Source organism: Arvicola amphibius, chromosome 17 (assembly GCF_903992535.2).
Source record: "Arvicola amphibius chromosome 17, mArvAmp1.2, whole genome shotgun sequence".
In the NCBI taxonomy this organism is placed as follows: Eukaryota; Metazoa; Chordata; class Mammalia; order Rodentia; family Cricetidae; genus Arvicola; species Arvicola amphibius.
In genome coordinates, this window is record NC_052063.2 from 25,225,742 (window position 1) to 25,246,318 (window position 20,577).

At 42.7% G+C, this 20,577-nt stretch overlaps 2 protein-coding genes across 3 annotated transcripts in view; one reads left to right on the plus strand and one right to left on the minus strand.

The window, feature by feature from the left end:
• Krr1 (KRR1 small subunit processome component homolog) lies at positions 1-11,626 on the plus strand. The gene is made up of 10 exons (XM_038314564.1): positions 1-214; positions 2,872-3,044; positions 4,654-4,788; positions 5,047-5,172; positions 5,254-5,337; positions 6,498-6,554; positions 7,365-7,535; positions 10,069-10,146; positions 10,230-10,323; positions 11,127-11,626. The coding sequence occupies exons 1-10, from the start codon at positions 133-135 to the stop codon at positions 11,267-11,269; spliced, it is 1,143 nt and encodes a 380-aa protein (XP_038170492.1). The 5' UTR covers positions 1-132; the 3' UTR covers positions 11,270-11,626.
• The window catches only part of Glipr1 (GLI pathogenesis related 1), a 25,518-nt gene continuing 16,420 nt past the window's right edge, over positions 11,480-20,577 (minus strand). Inside the window, exons 4-7 of one of the 2 annotated variants that reach the window (XM_038314566.2) lie at positions 16,790-16,902; positions 14,903-14,988; positions 12,274-12,300; positions 11,480-12,185 (exon numbers count right to left, since the gene is read on the minus strand). In XM_038314566.2, coding sequence (XP_038170494.1) covers positions 12,028-12,185; positions 12,274-12,300; positions 14,903-14,988; positions 16,790-16,902 — 384 coding nt within the window. In that variant the 3' untranslated portion in view covers positions 11,480-12,027. Of the gene's footprint in view, positions 12,301-14,902; positions 14,989-16,789; positions 16,903-20,577 lie in introns of both variants that reach the window. The other variant, XM_038314565.2, reaches the window with a different exon arrangement.

A 20,577-nucleotide genomic window follows, 5' to 3' on the forward strand; every position in this document is an offset into this window, starting at 1 on the left:
TATGCGCGCATGTGCGCTGAGACCACGCAGACCTCACCGGGATTCTCCGGAACTCATTTTGTATCTTAGACGTAGCAGCCGGCGGGATTAGAGAACAGTCCTACTTCCGGTGCCGCCGGAAGCAATTTCGTGATGGCATCTTCTGCGGACGAGCCTGCTAAAGCAGCTCGAAAAAGTGACTCTCAAAAGCCGAAGCAGAAGCGCGAGAACCAAGGTGAGACAGTGTGAGGAGCGAAGCCGGGAGCTGGTGGATCTTAAAGCAATCGTCTTTTGTTTAGCTGCGGGTTTGGGTTAACTCTCTTTTAGACTGTGACTGCCCTCAGTTGGGATTGCTAATTGGGGGGTGTGGACTGCGTCGGCCACGTGTTTCTAACCCACTGCTTTTAGGGAGTGCACCCCTGACAAGGAGAGCTGATGTGCATTCTCTCTCCGGTAAAAGCCCGGGGGTTAGGAAATTGTGGAAGGTAGCCCGGCGGCGATGGCGCACGCCTTTAATCCCAACACTCAGGACGCAGAGGCAGACGGATCTCTGTGAGTTCGAGGCCAGCCTAGTCTACAGAGTGAGTTCTAGGACAGCTAGAACTGTTACACAGAGAGACTCTCTCTCCAACAAACAAACAAAAAAGAAGATCTAACGAAGTCGTGAAAGGCAAGGCAGTACTTTGCAGCGCTCTGGGCAGAGAAAATTGTTACGAGGATGCGGATCGGGATCAGGTGGGATCGATAATCCTATGTATAGTGAGTGCTGGTAACGGAGTGAGGAGGATGTTAAAAGGTGGGGGTTGAGCGAGCTGGGAAGTTTGTCAGAACTTTTATCTGATAGCTAAATTACTAGATGACACAGCTCAGTCTTTAGCTTTGACTGATAGTTTGATTTTTGATGCCTGAGTGTGGTTACTCTCTTGCGTTGTTATTATTTTTTTTTAACCTACCTTCAGTATGAAAATAGACCCTGAGGGAATGTATTTAAATTTTTTTTTCAATTGTTGCGTTTAAAAACTAAGTACGTAAAGCACGGCAGGGACTATAGGCATCGGTAAAAGATCAAACCAGCGCTTGAGGAACTGACAGACTTTTAGGAAGAGTTCACGTTTCCCACACGTCAGCCACAGGGGAGTAACTAATCTGACTCCTTCAAGTTTGCTGTTACCTTTCTCCAGCCATTATCATTTTCAACACAGTGCTTTGGTTTTGCCTCAGCAGAATGAAAGGAACTGGTATGCCTGCAGCGTCTTAGCCTCTCCTTGGTTATTTAACCAAGGTGATGTTTGCAGGTTTGATGTTTTTGTTTTTTTTTTTCGCTCTTACATAATACTGCCTTATATGAAACACCTTTAAATTCGCCCGTTGATGGACGTTTAAGTTCTGCCCACTCTTTGCTATTATAAACACCTTTGTGCATGTTATCTGGGAGTGCCCAAGGATTTCTGTAAGGAACATAGGATTGGAAACTGAGTTGCAGGGTGTGTTCAGGTTGTGCTAACACTGCTACAGGGAGCTGTGCCAGGTTTTTTCTTTAAGGGAAGGTTTGTGAAGGTATAGTCAGCCATGGTGAGGAAGCTGTGCCAGTATGGCTCACTCATAGGTAAGATTTCTCGTGCCTGCAAATTTGAAGTAATTTTATCGTTTCAGTTTTGAAAGTGTGCTGTTTTGCAGATAAGAGATTGTATGTGGTTGTTTTAATTGGGCATCCCTGATGAAGTTGCACAGTTTGACACATTTGGGGCTATTTGTGCTTCCTCTTGTGCAAACCTCCTTCATTTCTTTTGCCCTTCAGTGCTCTGGTGCGTCCCCATTTCCCCTGGACTGACTGATAGCGTTTGGCGTGTTTAAATGGAACAGGGATGCACGCATGCATTTTACCAGTTCTTGTAGCGTTTTAGTTCACATTTTAAAAAAGAAGCTACGGGAGAATGGTCTGTGAGGGCTCATTCTTAGGACTTCAACCAGGAAATAGTAAAGTGGGTGCGAGGAGAAACGCAGAAAGCAAGTTTCCCTAACTGGGGCTGATAACGTGGGCCAAGGACCAGCTCTTTGGGCTCAGTGGTTTACACAGTGCCAGGTGAGATCGTTTAAGTGGAGGTTTCTGGCCCTCCCCCAGAGATTGAGATAACTGTGTCTTGAAGGAGCCCAGACAGCACTTCCCGTAAACTCTCACACGTGTGCTGGTGCTACAAGTTCACATAGATGGTGTCTTTGAGTAGAATCAGTGCATAGCTATTAGATTTGAGTGGTTTTTAAAGATCTGAGCCAGGGAGTTTTAAGACGTCATGCAGGACTCTCTGGAGGTGTTTTAATTTAGTTATCAGTGTGCTAGGCTGTTTCAGCTTTTGTCCCTTTGGGTCTGGTAGTTCTTTTGGATTGAATATCTTCTATAAAGTAGAAGTAATAATAGTGGTTCTTTTATTCATAAAACGTGTGTTGACAGCTCTTTGGACAGCTTAAAATTCTATCACACTGATGTTAATTGATGGTATACACCAGAATCCACTTTTAAAACATTTACGCACACACACACAATCCACATACATGGGTGCATGCAGAGATTCTATACCAGGAAAGCCAGATTATTAAAGTGCAGTAGAAGTGTCTTAATGGCTGTCTACTGATACATCCCAGTTAGAGTGGATACAAGCGTGCCCCAGTCCGCGAAGACTTGATCTGATGAGGCAACTGCAGTGTGTTCAGATGGTCCGATATGGTGTAATGATGATATGATGATGATGGTAGAGTTGTGGTCATGATGTTGAATAACGTGAAAGCCGGAGGGGAGGAAATGGAGGAGTGTATCGGGGAGCTTATGAAGATGTGCACAGAATATGCACCCAGTGTCTGAAGGACCATTATGATGTGGAATTCTTTCTTCTGCAGATGAGGCGGAACTCCTCACTGTCCCTGATGGTTGGAAGGAACCAGCTTTCTCCAAAGAGGACAATCCCAGAGGGCTCTTGGAGGAAAGCAGCTTTGCGACCTTGTTCCCGAAATACAGAGAGGCTTACCTGAAGGAGTGCTGGCCTTTGGTGCAGAAAGCCTTGAACGAGCATGTAGGCAGGCTTTAAAGAGTTCTTTTGAGATTTTGCTCTTGCGTTTGCCTTTACTTTTTTGGTTTTTCAAGACATGGTTTCTCTATGTAATACATAGCCCTAGCTGTCCTGGAACTCGCTCTGTAGACTGGGCTGGCCTGGAACTCAGAGAAGTCACCTGCCTCTGTCTCCTGAGTGCTGGAATTAAAGGGTGCACCACCACAGCTCAGCCTGTCTTTACTTTTTATGAAATTTGCATTTGCTGATGGATTTTGATTTCAGAGATGCTGACATTATCTGGTAGTTTGATTCCTTTTGTATTTAAAAGAACCAAGGTAAACTTTATTCTTAGAGTTTATTTTTTCTTAAAAAAAAAACTTTGTAACTTTCTTTTTTATTTTATTTATATTTATGTGCATTGGTGTTCTTTTGCCTGCTTGTATGTTGTGTGAGGGTGTCATATCTTAGAGTTAGACAGTTGTGAGCTATCATGTGGGTGATGGGAATTGAACCCTGGTCCACTAGAAGAACAACCAGTAGTCTTAACCACTGAGGCATCTCTCCAGCCACCTACAGTTCATTTTTAATTTTGTGCATAATAAAGTGAGAAATTCCTATGAGTTTCATAATGTAGAGGTGTCTCAAACTGTCTGAAGTCACCCGTGACATCTAGAATTCCAAATGCCTTTTCCAGGCAGTAATGGTTACCATGTACTTGGCCAGGTTGAGCCAGGCCATGTGTCAAGTTTTATCTTTTTGGTTTTTCGAGACAGGGTTTCTCTGTGGCTTTGGAGCCTGTCCTGGAACTAGCTCTTGTAGACCAGGCTGGTCTCGAACTCACAGAGATCCGCCTGCCTCTGCCTCCCGAGTGCTGGGATTAAAGGCGTGCGCCACCACCGCCCGTCTCAAGTTTTATCTTAAACAAGAACTGCTGATACCCCAGTGTTTCCCTATTTTTTTTCCTGTTGACAAATCTCTACAGCACTGTTGTTGAGTTATGCACTGCTCACCATGATTGAGGATTCCTCTAAATGTGTCACAAGTCCACAAAGAGCATTTTGCTTTGTTCTGTTCAGATGTAGTTCTTGGGGCTGTGGAGATGGCTCAGTTGGTAAAATGCTTGCAGTCAACCGCTAGGACCAAAAGAGTTCTATCCCCGGAACCCATGACAGAACCCATGAGTTGGGGGGCTCCAGGCAGGGTTTGGGGAGCAGTGCAGGGCATTGAGCTCTGGGCTCTACATGCCATGTGTGTGAACGTGCACGCTCCCTCTTCTCATGCTCCCATGTGCACAGAGGAAATTATTTGCTGAACATCAGGTTATTGCTGTTGAGATCAGTGTTCTCTTTACTGATGCCTGTTTCTCTGTAACCTGTGATTTGTTTTGTATTTAGTCCCTTAATAATGTAGAAAGAATTTTGAAAGGAAAATCCTCTCTCAGTCTTGGTTCCAATTGCTTCGGTTTCTTATCCCTTGTCAAATACGAAATTAATCCAGTTCTCATTATTTGTATGTTAACTGCCCAGCATCTTCGTAGTGCGAGTTGAGAATTAGCTCAAAGGCGGAGCGATTGGTAGGTGGGTGGGCGTGTATAATGATCTAAAAGCAAACCCTTTCCTCCTCCTTGTAGCATGTTAAAGCAACGCTGGACTTGATCGAGGGTAGCATGACTGTGTGTACGACCAAGAAGACTTTTGACCCGTACATCATTGTCAGGGCCAGAGACCTAATAAAGCTCTTGGCGAGGAGTGTCTCCTTTGAACAGGTGTGTGTGTGTCTGGGACCCGGCCGGGGTGTGTGTACACAGCTAGCTTGGGGAGCTCCTGCCAGTGAGAGGCTGCTTAAAACAAGGTGGGTGGTGCCTGGGAGGAAAGTGGGGGGACTTGTCAGCAGCCTGGAATACTGTCTTTCTGCCTCTCTTGCCCTCCCGCAACTTTCATGTTTGTGCTTAGATTTTATTATAAGAATAAGAAGAACAATGTTGATGCAGTTTTTTTATTTTATTTTATTTTTCTCCTGAAAGGCAGTACGGATACTTCAGGATGATGTTGCATGTGACATCATTAAAATCGGTTCTCTGGTGAGAAATAAAGAGAGATTTGTGAAAAGAAGACAGCGCCTTATTGGCCCCAAAGGATCTACACTGAAGGTCCTTGTCATCAGTGGAGTGGGAACATCTCTGTAATTGACTTTTCTGTGCACTGAGCTTGAATTTCCTGTTTTGATGCAGGCGTTGGAACTCCTAACAAACTGTTACGTCATGGTTCAGGGGAATACTGTTTCAGCCATTGGGCCTTTCAGTGGCCTGAAGGAGGTGAGGACTAGGACCTAATATTTTCACCAGATGAAATTAAAATAACTTGGTACTAATATAGTTGTTCCTTGGGTAATGTTTAATAATCATTTTGTGTTTTTGGAATGTGCTTTGATTTCTCATTTGTAAATTTTTGTATGCCACATAACTTGAAGGCGTCATCACTCCTGGAGCCTGAGGTGTTTTGGGAAGCCTTTGACAGCTGTGGATGGCATCCACTTCTGAGTTAGGTCTGTGCATCTTCAGCCGCCCCTTAGGAGATTTGAAAGGGTAGTTCATGTGGGCAGTATTTGAAGCCTTGTTTGTAGTAACGTCTGCAGCCAGTAGAGGTCAGACTCTGAAAACTTCCTTCAAGCCACGTTTTCTTTGGCTTTAGTGTTTCATGAATGGTTTCTGTAACTTATCAAACGTTATGAGAATACCCTTGGGGCACATCTTTCTGTCAGGTCTTCACACTGTTTTGAGCTGGAGCTGGCTGTTCAGCTTCCCTCTCGGGGCATCTTTAGTAGTAATTCTGTTGGCCTCTCTCTCATAAATTGTTGACTCTTTTCTAATGGAGCAGTAATATATCAGATTTCAGTTTTTAAAATTTTACATAATTCTTAAAAGTAGATCTGAGATAGTTTCATCTCCATTTTGCAGATACAAAGATGAAATGGGAATACTAATTGACTTTTACGTGATGTGGCAGTCCCAGGATGGTGGTGGTGGTGATGACGATGATGATAATCATCAATTATCATCGTCATCATCATATTATCATTATGATCATCATCATCTATTTTGCAGAGCTGGCAATCAAACCTAAGGCCTTGTGTACCACAGGCAAGCACTCTAATCCTCGGCTATAGCCCCTGTGCCAGGATTTGAACCCTTACCTTTTGACTCTAAATCCAGCGCTCTTCCTCTAAAGCACACCTCTGGGGTCCTGGCTGTTGTGTTAGTTGTTTACTGTCTGGTCACAGTAATGAAACATCTTTTTGATTGAGAAGGTTGACTCCTGTTCTAGGAGATCTAGAAGCCACTCAGAACAATTGAGAAGCTATATTCAGTGTAGCGATTAGTCCCTGACCCATAGGATGTTTTACAGTAAGTTAGTCCTTTTCTATCCAGTTAATTGAAATCTTTGTGACTACTTCATTTTCCTTTGTAAATTTCAGGTTCGAAAAGTCGTCCTTGATACCATGAAGAACATCCATCCAATTTATAATATTAAAGTGAGTGCTAATTGTACATCATTAATGATTGTCAGACTTCTGACTGCATGAACTGCTTTTGAAATAAAATGTTCTATGAAAATATAATATGCATAGAGATTGGGCAAAGCTATTTTGGGTTGATTGGGGGTAGAATTCACCCCACCATTTGGTGCTTGTATCGCCCTTGTACAAACTAGGGAAGGAGATACTGTCATTTACTGTAGCGCTCTGATGCATTGAAAATAAGCCCCAGTCTACAGAACTGACTGTAGGTGATGACATTTGCATTCTGTGTATCTTTGTCTAAGTGTGGACTCTCTAAGTGCATTAAGGCTTCCTTTGGGATTTAGTGCTCGCATTGTCGCCCCCTTTGGGAGAGGCCTGTCCTGCTCCTGTGTGTGCTGAGTCACTGATGGGGCTGGCATGCTGCTGTAGCACAGCGAGCTGTGGGGTGTGCACTTAAACGTGAAGTTGAAAAGTCACTAAGATGGGTGTAAAAGTTAAACTTTCAATTACTGGGCTTTTCCCCATGCTCCCTCAGTTACTCCTGAAGCATCTTGCCCACAGGAAGCGCCCGCTAATTAAGACCTATCTGTTATCAAGTTGAACTTGAGTGAAATGCTGGCAGGGAAGCTAAGCTTCATTTTCATATTTACACTCAGTCCAGATCAGTTTCTGATGTTTGGCCAGCTGTGCAGGTTTAAAGTAGACATCCTTGCCATTGGTTCGTTCTGAACACACCAGGAGCTTGTCCTTTGCTTTTTAGAAGCAGTGTGTTAACAAATGTGTGAGTTTTAAAATTTTAAATTTATATGTATGTGCCTAAAGACCTTGATGATTAAACGGGAGTTGGCCAAAGATTCCGAGTTACGAACCCAGAGTTGGGAGAGATTTTTGCCACAGTTCAAGCACAAAAATGTGAATAAACGCAGGGAACCGAAGAAGAAGAGTGTTAAGAAGGAGTACACGCCATTCCCTCCTCCGCAGCCGGAAAGTCAGGTGAGTGTCGAGTGGTAAATCCAGGACAGACGAAACAGCTTATTTGGGGACTGTTACTGAGAGTTTAGGTTGGGTGTAGGTGTGCAGGTGTCGGGATGTGAGAACTTGACAGCAAGGGTCTGGGGAGTGATCATCACCTGTGGTAAACTGTTGGGGGCGGTGTCAGACAGCCAGTGTTCTGTATGTAAAAGTAGCCCAGGGAGTTAACGTTTTGTGACCATGTACTGAATCATTTTAGAAGTCTTTACTCTCATCCATTTGCTTCTAAGTTATGGATTCCTTCACTTCTTACCTTCTTTCTGGTTCTCTCCTTTACGCTCTTGGTCGGAACTTCTGTTCCTTTCTTGCCTATCTCTTTTTCGTGCACCTTTGTTCTTCAGCCACACCCTCCCAGCAAAACCCAAAATCTTAAAAGTTTAGGCCAAAAAATTAAAGTGGATTAAAGTCATTACAAATTCATGTTTCCAATCTGTGGTAGGCCTGTGTGGCAGTCCTTTGAGTCTCTTTTTAGCTCCCTCCATCAGATACTGGCATTCTATAATATTTGAGGCCATCAGAAAAAATTCCTTTGATCCCCTGTCCGCCCCATCAGTCTTTTCTTCCTGCTAGGATTTCATCTCTGCTCACCTGGAGTCTTGTTTCATTACTCTCTCCTTTGCCTGCACCATAAAATGTCTAGTCTTCTCTTCCTCACAGTCCTATGTTGAGTTTCCAGGGAAAGTCTAAAGGCCAGGGGTAGGAGGTATTGGAGAGAGTGAAGATTATGGTGAGAAAATGGGAATGCCAGGCAGGCATTCCTCTGGGAAAGGAGGAAAGTGTGACCAGATGGGAGATTGGAGCGGGGGTGGGGTGCCAGTGTACCATGCTGTGACTTCTTCGACTTTGTGGGAAGTCCTGGCATTAGGAATTGTGATGCCTCTGACTTTTCTCCCTTTTAAAGAGTGCTTTGGCTCTTTAAGATCTGTGCTTCCATGTGGACTGTAGGCTTGCTTTTTCCATCTGTGAAGAATACTAACTGCATTGACTCCATAGGTCGCTGTGGGTACCGTGGGCGTTCACCAGTACTGACTCCTGGAATCTACTAGCAGGGAAGAGGCTTTTTCACTTTCTTTCTTTAGTGTTTTATCATTTTCATTGCAGAGGTCTTACTTTCTAGTTGTGTACGAACATGTGTGCTCTAACGAGTAAGATTGCTTTCCAGTCTTGCTCAGCCTGCTGGTCATGTTTCCCAGGTCAGCCATTAATGTAGCCCACTGCATTTGTAGATGAGTCATGTTGTAATATGAAAAGATTGGACACCCTTGAACTTAGCAAATTGTTATAGGGGCGTAGAGAAGCTAATGGCTTTGTATGATGATCTTTTCCCAAATTCATTCATCAGTTCTAATACTAGTGTATTAGAGTCCTTAGCTTTTTCTACATAGTTACATCTGTAAACAGGTAATTTGATTGCCTGCTTGCCTTTTTTCTTACCCAATTGCTGTGGCTACAGCCTCTGGTGCTATGCTGAATAAAAGTATTCAGAGTGGACATCTTAGTTCTTGATCTTACAGAGCATTTTTTAAGTTTTCCAGTGTGATGCTGACTCTGGGTCTCCCATTATTTATAACGTTTATGTTGAATTTTATTAACTTCTTTCGCTGTATCCATTGAGGTGACTGGATCATGTGTTTCATTCTGCTTTGGTGTTAGCATGTATTGATTTGTGAAGAGCTGTCTCTGCAAATTGATTTACTGGCCGTTCTTCCATCCATATCTCTGCAGAGTAGGAACATTCTCTCCCTTTGCTCAGTAGCGAAGATGTTTTTCTTGGGCTTTTTAATATTATAACACTCATCTCTTGGTGATACCCCATGTGTTTATGCTCATTCATCCCCAAACAGTGACTATACCTGTTATTTGACTCTGTGGAGGGAGAGGCCAGGCACCTCCATTTGTCTGGCTTAGAAGTTTCCTGAAACAGCAGTGCCGTCCTGAACCTGCCCTCATACCTTTCTGTGACTGTGAGCAGCGTATTTTATTTGACGTGTTTGTGGGTCGGTGTCCTTGTGGAGCTGTTAACGAGGGTTCAACCTCAAGAATTAAGACAGTGACTTTGTGTTTCTTCTCTTCTTCCCTTTGAGACAAGGTCTAGCCCTGTCGTGGCTAGCCTTGAGTTACATCCTCTTACCTTAGCCTCTCTGGGTACTAGGACCAAAGGCCTGCTCAGCCTCACCTGGCTTGAATCTTCATGGCTTCTGTCCATTCTAAGTCATGTTCCACCTTTTTGGAGTCTCAAGTTCCACCCCGAACCCATCTGATTCCTCACTCTTTTCTGAAACCCTGACTCTGGTCCTACCTGAGTTAATGAGCTTGTTTCATGGACAGCAGCTTCTGTCCTATCTCTATGCTTGTACTTGCCTCAGCTCACACTTCCCTCCTTGTGATCAGCTAATTAGAGTGTTGATTCCACAGTTAATCCCAGAATGCTGTGGCTTATTGGGAAAGCACCTTCATCTGCATTATTTCTAACTGTGAACCCCGTCTCTGATAGATTGATAAAGAGTTGGCTAGTGGCGAGTACTTTCTGAAGGCGAAACAGAAGAAGCGGCAGAAGATGGAAGCAATCAAGGTGAGGCTCTGAGGGTTGCTCACAACATTCCCAGCAAAGTTTGGTACCACTCGTGTTTACTAACGTGTTTCTCTCTGGTGTAGGCCAAGCAAGCAGAAGCTCTTACGAAGAGGCAGGAAGAAAGAAACAAGGCGTTCATTCCACCTAAAGAAAAGCCGGCTGTGAAGCCAAAGGAAGGTTAGTAACTCTACATGCATGTCCATCTCACACATCTAGGCAAAGTGAAGTGTATTTAAGGCTTTTATAATCGAGGGGTGCTGCATGTAGGACCCCACAGCCTCTGCCTTGGGCTGGAAAGATGTAAATTGAGAGCATCTGTTGCCTCTATGAAGACAGAGCTGCCGTGGGCCTTTGCCAGCTGTGGCTTGGAAGCTGATATCTGTGTTAGCTCGCACTTCACCTTAGCTTAAAAGCAAAGCCACAGGAAGGTCTCGATCAGGTATCTGGCCTCATTCTGTCCACCCTCTCCATTTTCTTTGCCTCTGGTGACGCTTGTCAGAGCAACCCTCCAAAGGCGACATTTTTCTTTGTCTCAGTAATTATAATTACTACAGTAATGCAGTTGCTTCAGAGTGGAGGTCTAAAATGTCTACCTCCAGTGACTTTACATTTTGTCTTTTGACACCAGTGCTACAGTTTGGCCTGTTAAGATCACCAGGTGCTATCACAACAAAAATGTTAAAATGAGCCTTGTTAAAATTACTGAAGCTAGAAGGACTATACTGAATACTTCTTATGGAATCCAATTCTAAATCATTTTGTGTGCAATATAGAAAATTATGACATACTAATAATGAATACTCAAAGGAATTGACTTAATGGCATTCATGACATACTAATGAATACTCAAAGGAATTGACTGTAAAGGAGTTCATGCCATTTCATCTGTATGATTTGTTTTCTCAAAGTTCTTTGACTGGTCTCTTAATTGTTAAAAAGGATTATTTGAAATTTGCATATTTTCTTTTAAAATTTTGCAGCTCCTGCTGAAACTAAGATTGATGTGGCGGCTATTAAGGAAAAGGTTAAGAAAGCAAAGGGCAAGAAGCTGGGAGCTCTTACAGCAGAGGAGGTTAAGCTTAAGATGGCGGCCGACGAAAAGAAACAGAAGAGAAAAAAGTAACACTGGAAAAAACCCTGGAACTGAACTTTGAACGGTGTTTCCTTTCGTAAAGGATTTTGAGACGGCTTTCGCTGCCTTACCTGGCAGTGGTCATGCTCAGTGTTGTCTGTTCATGGACAGTCTTTGTAAATACGTTTATATGTATTCTAAAGTTTGTGCAAGACGATGATAGATACCGATCTACATTGTGCTCAATCAGTCTAGACACCATTTTAGGAATACCTCTTTTATATAGATTTTGGAACAAGATTATTGATCAAATCCAATGTCTTTTGCCATTGGTTAGTCTTTATAAACACCCAAATCGTTTGGTTTTGAGGAAAATAAATGCAAGATTTTCACTGCTACTGGCAACTATTTTGGCTTCTGTAATTTTATTCCAGGATAAAACAACCCACAAGCAGAAAAGCCAAGACTCTAAATCAAATCTCTCACTTTTAACTCTGAGGAAATAGTACCAGAATGTCTATGGGTGTCTAATCTGCTCCACAAGAGCAGCAAGTGTTTTTACCTCTGAGCTGATAGGGCAATTGGGCTTAGAGTTATCAAAGATGTATTCTGCAAATCTGAACCCCAGGGAATCTGTTTCTTGCTGAAAGCCTACCTGTGGCAACCTAGACAGTCCTTATTCATAAGAGTTTACCTAGTTTACCTCTTTGTACATTTAGGAAACTAAGCAGTTCTTCTATGGCTTTATTGAAACATTTTTCTCAAATGTTTTACAATAGCCACTTATAAGTCGCCTGCCAACGATGGCATTAGTAGTCCAAAAGAACTAAATTGGGATATTTGTGCTTTACCAAAATGGTAATTATAACAGACAGTAAGAGAAGGACTGCCTTAATAATGAGGAAGAGAGATGTGTATCTGTTCCGTAGATATATGGGCCTTCCTGGGTAGTCGCCAGAGTAGTAACCTGTGAAACAAATGATTGTGCTTTAGTTTCTCATGTGCTGACCCAGTCCACAGTGCCCAGTCAAACAGTTTAAAGTTTGCATACTTACGTGAGACACCGTCTCTTCGCGGGTTAACTGTAAAAGCAGAATTAAAAAGTTAGGTTTTGACTTACATCTTTAAAACCATGAACTTGATATAGCTTTAATTGCTGTGATTGTAGTGGTTTGAAAGAGGGTGGCATGAATAGAAGGTGTGGCTTTGTTGGAGGAGGTCCTTCTGTTATGTGTTGCTTTTATTGGTTAATAAGGAAGCCGCTTTGGCCTGTGATAGGGCAGAGTAGAGCTAGGCGGGAAAACTAAACTGAACACTGGGGAAAGTAGGTGGAGTCAGTGAGACGCCATGTAGCTGCTGCAAAAGGAGACAGTCACCCGAGAGCCTCCTGAGTTAACTTAAGATGTAAGAGCTAGCTAGGAATACGCTAGAGTCATTGGCCAAGCAGTTTTGCAAATAATAGTTTCTGTGCCGTTATTTTGGGTCTCGGCCAACAGTGGGAATGGGCTTTGAGGTCTCCTATGCTGAAGCTACTCCCGGTGTCAGAGACCATTTCCTGTTGCCTTCTGGTCAAGATGGAGCTAGCATCATGTCTGCTCATACGCCACCATGCTCCACACCGTGATAATAATGGACTGAACCTCCAACACTGTAAGTGAGCCACCCCAGTTAAATGTTTTTCTTAGAGTTGCTGTGGTCATGGTGTCCTTTCACAACAACAGAAACCCTAAGACTGATTTTCAAATGTCAACCAAGTTTTTGCTATTATCAACTTATTCAGTTCATATAAAAAGACTGAAAATACGTGAATTTTTGTGTTCTACCACAGTTAATGGAAAAAATACTTAACATTGCCACAGCCACCAGATGAATCTTATTTTGGGCTATGGTTGAAACTAAAGGTTAAAGCATGCTTTGTTTTAAATAATGCAATTAAAGTTACTTCCTAAGCCCCTCTCCAAGAATGATAGATCCTGTTTATGATCCAATGCAGTGGGCCATCTGACTTAGAGAAAAAGAGACATGACTGTGACTTGTGCTAAGCTCCAGATTTTTATACTCAGCACTGGGAAAGAGAAGTGCCCTAACTGCTTTGGTATTCTAGAAGCTTTCCTCTACATGGACTGCTATTGAATGCCTGGATGGATGGGGCACTCGCCATCACCCCTCTCTCCACTTCCCTGACATCTCCTGACAGCTGTACCCGTGAACTTGCTGTGTGCATGTTCTAGGTTTCCCCTGTGCATCTGCAGAGCTGTAGGTCTGCTTTCAACTACAGAAACAGATGGACATCCGTGCCCTGGCTAAGGCCACCTGATGCGCGACAGGCATGTTCCGGCATTCACACAGTAGTCTCGCATAGTGAATGGTAAACAGTGGATTTTAGTTCCTCATCTAGTACTATAATCTGTCCATTAGGTTAAATAAGAGCTCTTTAGTTCCAGGACAGGCTCCGTCTTGAAAAAAAAAAAAGAGCTCTTATCTTACAATTTTTACCCTCTAAAACCTCACAGCAAAAGGGGTGGTTTTTCTTTTTTTCCAGTTGGAAACACTCTTATTCAGTGTTGGTACAAAAGAAGTGGAGTGCTTCCAAACAGGCCAACATTTCCATTTTAAAAAGTGTAGAAATTGAACTTTGTAAATAGATGAGTGACAGCCTAGAGGTTAAATCATCTAAAGTAAATGGTCTTGTTTGTACCATGCAAATTTGTCTCTCGCTGAGCCCAGGGATTTTTGCGGTTGGACTACAGCCCTAACCTGTTTTATCAACCATAGACACCGTTTCCAGTTAGAGCTCTAGGAGCTCTGACATCAATAGCATTTCTGTAGGGGGGCAGATGTGCAGACCGAGGGAGTGTAACCATTCAGTGAGCTATCAGGTGCTAGTGTGTTACTGTTGAGGAGAGGGGTGCAGAGCGACAGGGTCGCAAAGATAGAACTGTACATTAGACTGGCATTGTGGCACCTTGGTTCTGAGAAGAACTTAACTGCACATGGGTGCATGTTAGTAAGTTTCCTGATGAGGCTGCTGCTATGTATGAGTAAGATAATGATAATAATAATGCATTAGGAGAAAAATGGGTCAGGTGCGTATTTCATACCTGAAAAGTCCAGTGTTTAAATGGGGGGAAAGGAGGAGCAGTTTACCAAATTTAGATCTGGAAGGGACCTTGGGAATTGCAGTGAGAGAATGCTGCTTATCTTTTTTTTTGTTTTTGAGGTTTTTTTTTTTTACTTGTATGTTATTTTTTCTTGTTTTCGTTTTTCATAATTTGCTAATTCACTGTTTATATTGTCTGCCCTTTTTGAGAAAAATATTTTTATGAATAAAAAAGCAATTTCCAACTGTAACACACACACACACAATTTCCTAACAGGATTCATACAGTGAAACTTGGGCTGCCAGCCCTCCTCCCTCCTGCACACCCCTTTATCCTGGCCTTTACTCATGAGGCAGTTTGTCACAAATATCACACAAAAGAACCGTGGGGTTGGCATAACCGTGGTAGCTTCAGGTTTCTTTCATACCATGGCACATCTTAAAGGACACTCCCTTAAGCTTATGTGTGGTCCTAGAACAGTAAGCTATTGGCTTGTTACAGCTCTCTAGAAAATAGCTACCAGGATAAAACAAATACCTATACCTTCATTCTATGGGGAGATTTTTTTTGGTATCTTACTTACTGCAGAGATTGTTGAGACACCTGTCATCTTTTGGGCAGTCACTGCAAGTGCTTCCTTGCTTGTATGGCCACGTTGGGTAATTTCCTCTGTGAAGCAGAAGACAGTTAGTGGAGGGCCCTTGACACAATTGTGCGTTACTCTGAATGCCTGACCAAGCCCAGAATAAGATGGATGGAGATTCGGGAGGCTAATAAAATGCCTAGAGACGGAAGCAAGCAGAAGTCTGCTAATATTTGGAGGGTGTATAATTTATACCATCTCATTTAACTATGATTACTGAGAATGAATTATTTTTGTTTCTGGTTAGCAGGTAGGGAAACTGAAGATCTGGGAGATTAATAACTCTCCCCCCCAAATCTCAGATTATATTTATATATATGAGTCAGGAAAAAATCTAGAAATGTCTTATGTTGGAATTTTTTTCTACTTAACCCAAAAAGCCTCTGATTACTTCCATCCAAACACTGCCTATTCTAGAAAAACAATTCCACGTTCTATGTATTTCCAGTGTACCAGGTCACTATAGTTTGTACTAGATACACTATTGGGCTCGGGTAATGAACGCCAAAAGAAACAATGGGAAAATTAGAAACAATTCATTTGCATTTAAACAAGGATGTGAATAGTAACTGATAATTACTGTAATAAAAGAGCTAAGGTACGGGGAGAGCTCTGGAAAATGCCTGCCATGCAGCCACAAAGACCCCATGTTTATTCCCCAACTTTTTCTAAAACGCCAAGAGTGGCAGTGCTTGTTTGAAGTACTAGCTTTGGAGAGGTAGGCAGGTGGGTCTCTGGAACTTACTGATTGACCAGCGAGCCCCAGGTCCCAGTGAGTAATATCATTGAGAGATGGTTCAGTGGTTATGAGCCCCTGCTCCTTCAGAGGACTTGGGTTCAGTTCCTATCACCCACATGTTGCTTCACACAACAATCCATCACTCCTGACCTTGGTTCCAAAGGATCTGACACCCTCTTCTAACCTCTGAAGGCACCAGGCACACACATGGTATATATAGAAACATGCAAGTAAACCAAATACATGAGCAAATCTAAAATAAAAACCATGCATACTGACACATGTTTGCCTGCACACATGTGCATCTCCTTACCCCCACACCAACATGCATGTGTGCCTGCACACGTGAGTCTATCCCCCACACCAACATACATGGGCACCTGCACACATGTGAATCTGTACCTGCACACATACATCTGTACACCACACAAACATACAGGTGTGCATGCATGTCTGTATCCCCATACCAACTTACATGGGTACCTGCACACATGTGCATTGTACCTCCCCACACCAACATACATGTGTAGTCACACACACGTGCATCTGTACACTTCCCAACACCACTGTTTTTGTAATTACTAGAACCAAGCAGCAAAATGTCTGTTTCTGGTCTGACCACAGGCTTTTGAGTATGTATGACTCACAAGCACAGTAAAGTAGAATTGCTTTTCTCGTTGCCAGAGGGGACAAACTGAAAAACTCAACCGGCAAAAGAAATGAATTAATATGAACTGAGCAATTCCACCTTATTGTTTTTTTGTTCTAAGTGTGGGAAGTATTCTATTATTTTAATAAAATAAGTTAATATAAATCCTCCTTTCTTATATTATCAATAAAATTGTATTATCAGTATATCAATTTATGTCCCTGGTAAGCATTTTGGTCTTGCTACTCTTAAAGATGAAGGCCTTTGTAGTGTTAATAAAGCTCATACACATACATACCGGGAAAATGTATTAGAATATTAATGGAGTATGTCTCCGGGTATAGAATTTAAAGGCCTTGCGATTTTTTTTTATACATTTTCTATGTTGAAGATGCATACCTGTAATAATATATTTTTAGAATTTAATTCAGGCACTTACGCTGGTCCATAGTTGCATATAAAATGTGCTCCATTGGAAAGCTTTTCAAAGTTACCAACTCTAGGGCAAAATTGCACTGCACAGCCAACCTTGTAACTATCTGCCCAAACAACCTGAAAGTACAGGAGAGCGTCTTAGCATAGAAAGGAATAATTGATTATCGTCAGGGCTTCATAATTATGGGAAGGAACTCTAGGGGTACAACATTCTTTACCACGGAAATTTTAGGTGCTCAAATTCCAATGAATACTCTGAGCCAGAAGCTCTCAGCTGTGGTCACAACCTCTTTGGGGTCACATCTCAGATATCCTACATATCATACATTTATATTATGATTCATAGCAGTAGCAAAAGTACAGTTATGAAGTAGCAATTAAAATAATTTTATGCTTGGGGGTCACCACAACATAAAGAACTGTATTAAAGGGTCACAGCATTAAGACGGTTGAGAACCACTGCTCTAAGCCATGCTTCCTACAGGAAGCTACAGCGATGAAATAAAACAGGGTAACCTGATGGAAGCAAGCACCTGATTCAAAGGGGCGTTAGGGGAGACTCTGAAATGCCTTTAAGTGAGACGCAAGTGATGAGGATGTGGACCGAGAACAAACATAGAAGACATGACAACGGACAACATCCATTCTCAGAGATAAAGGTTCCTGGGGTGCAAGTCCCTAGACATGTTAGAGCAGCAGGAAAAGAAAGCAAAGTAGAGGCGCAAGGAAGAGGAGCAGACCAGAGGAATTCTGTTAAGTAAGAAAATACTCTTTCTGCATCGTAGCACGGTCCACTTGGTGCTTAGGAAGTGAACTGAGAAGAGCAAGGGAAGGAGGAGGCAATTCTGGACACTGAAGAATAAACACACACTGGGCCATGGTGGTGCACACCTTTAATCCCAGCACAGGACAGGCTCCATCACTACAGAGAAACCCTGGCAACTCACTCTTGGGTAATGAAATTCCTAGAAACTGATGGAGGTCACATCTGACAGGTGTAACTGAAATCATTTTGTTTTAAATATGGGAAGCATTTGGGTTTGGGGACCCAAGTGATGTTTATTGAGACAGAAAACTAGAAAAATCCAGATGGGTAGGAACGTGGGCACAGGGTTCTACTCACAACATGTTTATTTGGAGCTGCCCAGTAAAGGCTGGCAGAGCTGCTGGCCTTAAACATCTGCAGTTCAGAGCATGGGTTAGCAACAGAGATAGAAAACTGGAGGACACAAGGCTAAATCAGACCATACAGGCAAGGAAAAAAACGGGGTAACCACAAACCTGGGTTAAGGAAATAGTCACTAAACAGATGTAAAATGTTGTCCCTGATGTAGAGGAAATGAAGAACAGAGCTGGTTCCCAAGAAGACAGCTGTGTTGTCAAACTGGGTCTCGTGCTCTAGACTTAGTTTAGGTCAATATGCGGCTGCATAGTTAGCACCTTCGGTGGTGCTCTCTCTCTCTCTCGCTCTCTCTCTCTCTCTCTCTCTCTCTCTCTCTCTCTCTCTCCCTCCCTCCCTCTCCCTCTCTCTCTCCCCCTCTCTCTCTGTTTTTCAAGACAGGGTTTCTGTGTGTAACAGTCCTGGCTGTCTTGAAACTCACTCTGTAGACCAGGCTGGCCTCGAACTCACCTGCCTTTGCCTCCCGAGTGCTGGGATTAAAGGCATGCACCACCACTGCCCAGCTCTTCATTCCACCTCTTCATTTCCCACCTATTCCCATAAATCATGTAGCTCATCTTGACTAAGAATGAGCAGTATCAAAAATTGCCAACAACATTGGAGGTAACAGAAGATCCATCAGAGGGTGAGTGTGTTTCTGACTGGCGGGCTGCAGAAGCCCGGGTCACGGAGCACAGACATTCCTCGACCCCCTAATCTTTCTGGTTATTCTGCAGGGGCTTCTCTCCCCGCAGCTACTGCCCTTCTCTTCCTATCCCTAAGGCACCCCTCCCCTCCTTCTGGGCCACAAGGGAAATCAGAGAAGCATCACCTTTCACAATAGTCACAAATAGCATAAGATATCTGGGAGTAACTCTAACCAAGGAAGTGATGGATTTATTTGACAAGAACTTTAAGTCTTTGAAGAAAGAAATTGAAGAGGATACCAGAAAATGGAAGGATCTCCCTTGCTCTTGGATTGAGAGAATCAACATAGTAAAAATGGCAATTCTACCAAAAGCAATCTATAGATTCAATGCAATCCCCATCAAAATCCCATTAAAATTCTTCACAGACCTTGAGAGAACAATAATCAACTTTATATGGCAAAACAAAAAAAAACCAGGTTAGCCAAAACAATCTTATACAATAAAGGAACTTCTGGAGGCATAACCATCCCTGACTTCAAACTCTATTACAGACTATAGTATTGAAAACAGCTTGGTATTGGCATAAGAACAGAGAAGTCGACCTATAGAATCGAATAGAAGACCCGGATATTAGCCCACAAACCTATGAACACCTGATTTTCGACACGGGAGCTAAAAGTACACAATGGAAGAAAGAAAGCATCTTCAACAAATGGTGCTGGCATAACTGGATGTCAACCTGCAGAAGAATGAAAATAGATCCATATCTATCACCATGCACAAAACTCAAGTCCAAATGGATTAAAGACCTCAATATCAATCTGAACACACTGAACCTGATTGAAGAGCAAGTGGGAAGTACTCTAAAACACATGGGAACAGGAGTCTACTTCCTACGTATAACCCAGCAGCACAGACATTAAGGGCAACATTGGATAAATGGGACCTCCTGAAGCTGAGCAGCTTCTGTAAAGCAAAGGACACTGTCACTAAGACAAAAAGGCAGCCTACTGATTGGGAGAAGATCTTCACCAACCCCGCAACAGACAAAGGTCTGATCTCCAAAATATATAAAGAACTAAAGAAACTAGACTTTAAAATGCTAATTAACCCAATTAAAAATGGGGCACTGAACTGAACAGAGAATTCTCAACAGAAGAAGTTCAAATGGCCAAAAGACACTTAAGGTCATGCTCAACCTCCTTAGTGATCAGGAAAATGCAAATCAAAACAACTTTGAGATACCATCTTTCACCTGTCAGAATGGCTAAAATCAAAAATACTGATAGTCTTTGCTGGAGAGGATGTGGAGTAAGGGGTACACTCATCCATTGCTGGTGGGAATGCAAACTTGTGCAACCACTTTGGAAATCAGTGTGACGGTTTCTCAGGAAATTTGGGATCAACCTACCCCAGGATCCAGCAATACCACTCTTGGGAATATACCCAAGAGATGCCCTATCATACAACAAAAGCATTTGTTCATCTATGTTTATAGCAGCATTATTTGTAATAGCCAGATCCTGGAAACAACCTAGATGCCCTTCAGTGGAAGAATGGATGAAGAAACTGTGGAATATATACATGCTAGAATACTACTCAGCGGTAAAAAACAATGACATCTTGAACTTTGCATGCAAATGGATGGAAATAGAAAACACTATTCTGAGTGAGTTATCCCAGACCCAAAAAGATGAATTTGGTATGTACTCACTCATAAGTGGATTCTAGACATAAAGATCAGTGACCCTATAATTTGTGATCCTAGAGAAGCTAAATAAGAAGGTGAACCCAAAGAAAAACATATAGCTATCCTCCTGGATATTGGAAGGAGACAAGATTGCCAGGCAAAAATTGGAAACTGGGGGGTGGGGTGGGGGTAAGGGGATATGGGGAGTTGGGGAGAGAAAAGTGAGGAGGGGAGGATGGGGAGAGTCTGGGGGAATGGGATGGTTGGGATGGAGGAAGGGTGGATAGGGGAGC

Excerpts from the sequence above, each read along its gene's own strand:
- Krr1 (XM_038314564.1), top strand. The coding sequence starts at position 133 with ATGGCATCTTCTGCGGACGAGCCTGCTAAAGCAGCTCGAAAAAGTGAC. Across the intron at positions 4,789-5,046 it reads GGAGTGTCTCCTTTGAACAG|GCAGTACGGATACTTCAGGA; the intron begins GTGTGTGTGTGT and ends TTCTCCTGAAAG. Across the intron at positions 10,324-11,126 it reads GGCTGTGAAGCCAAAGGAAG|CTCCTGCTGAAACTAAGATT; the intron begins GTTAGTAACTCT and ends AAAATTTTGCAG.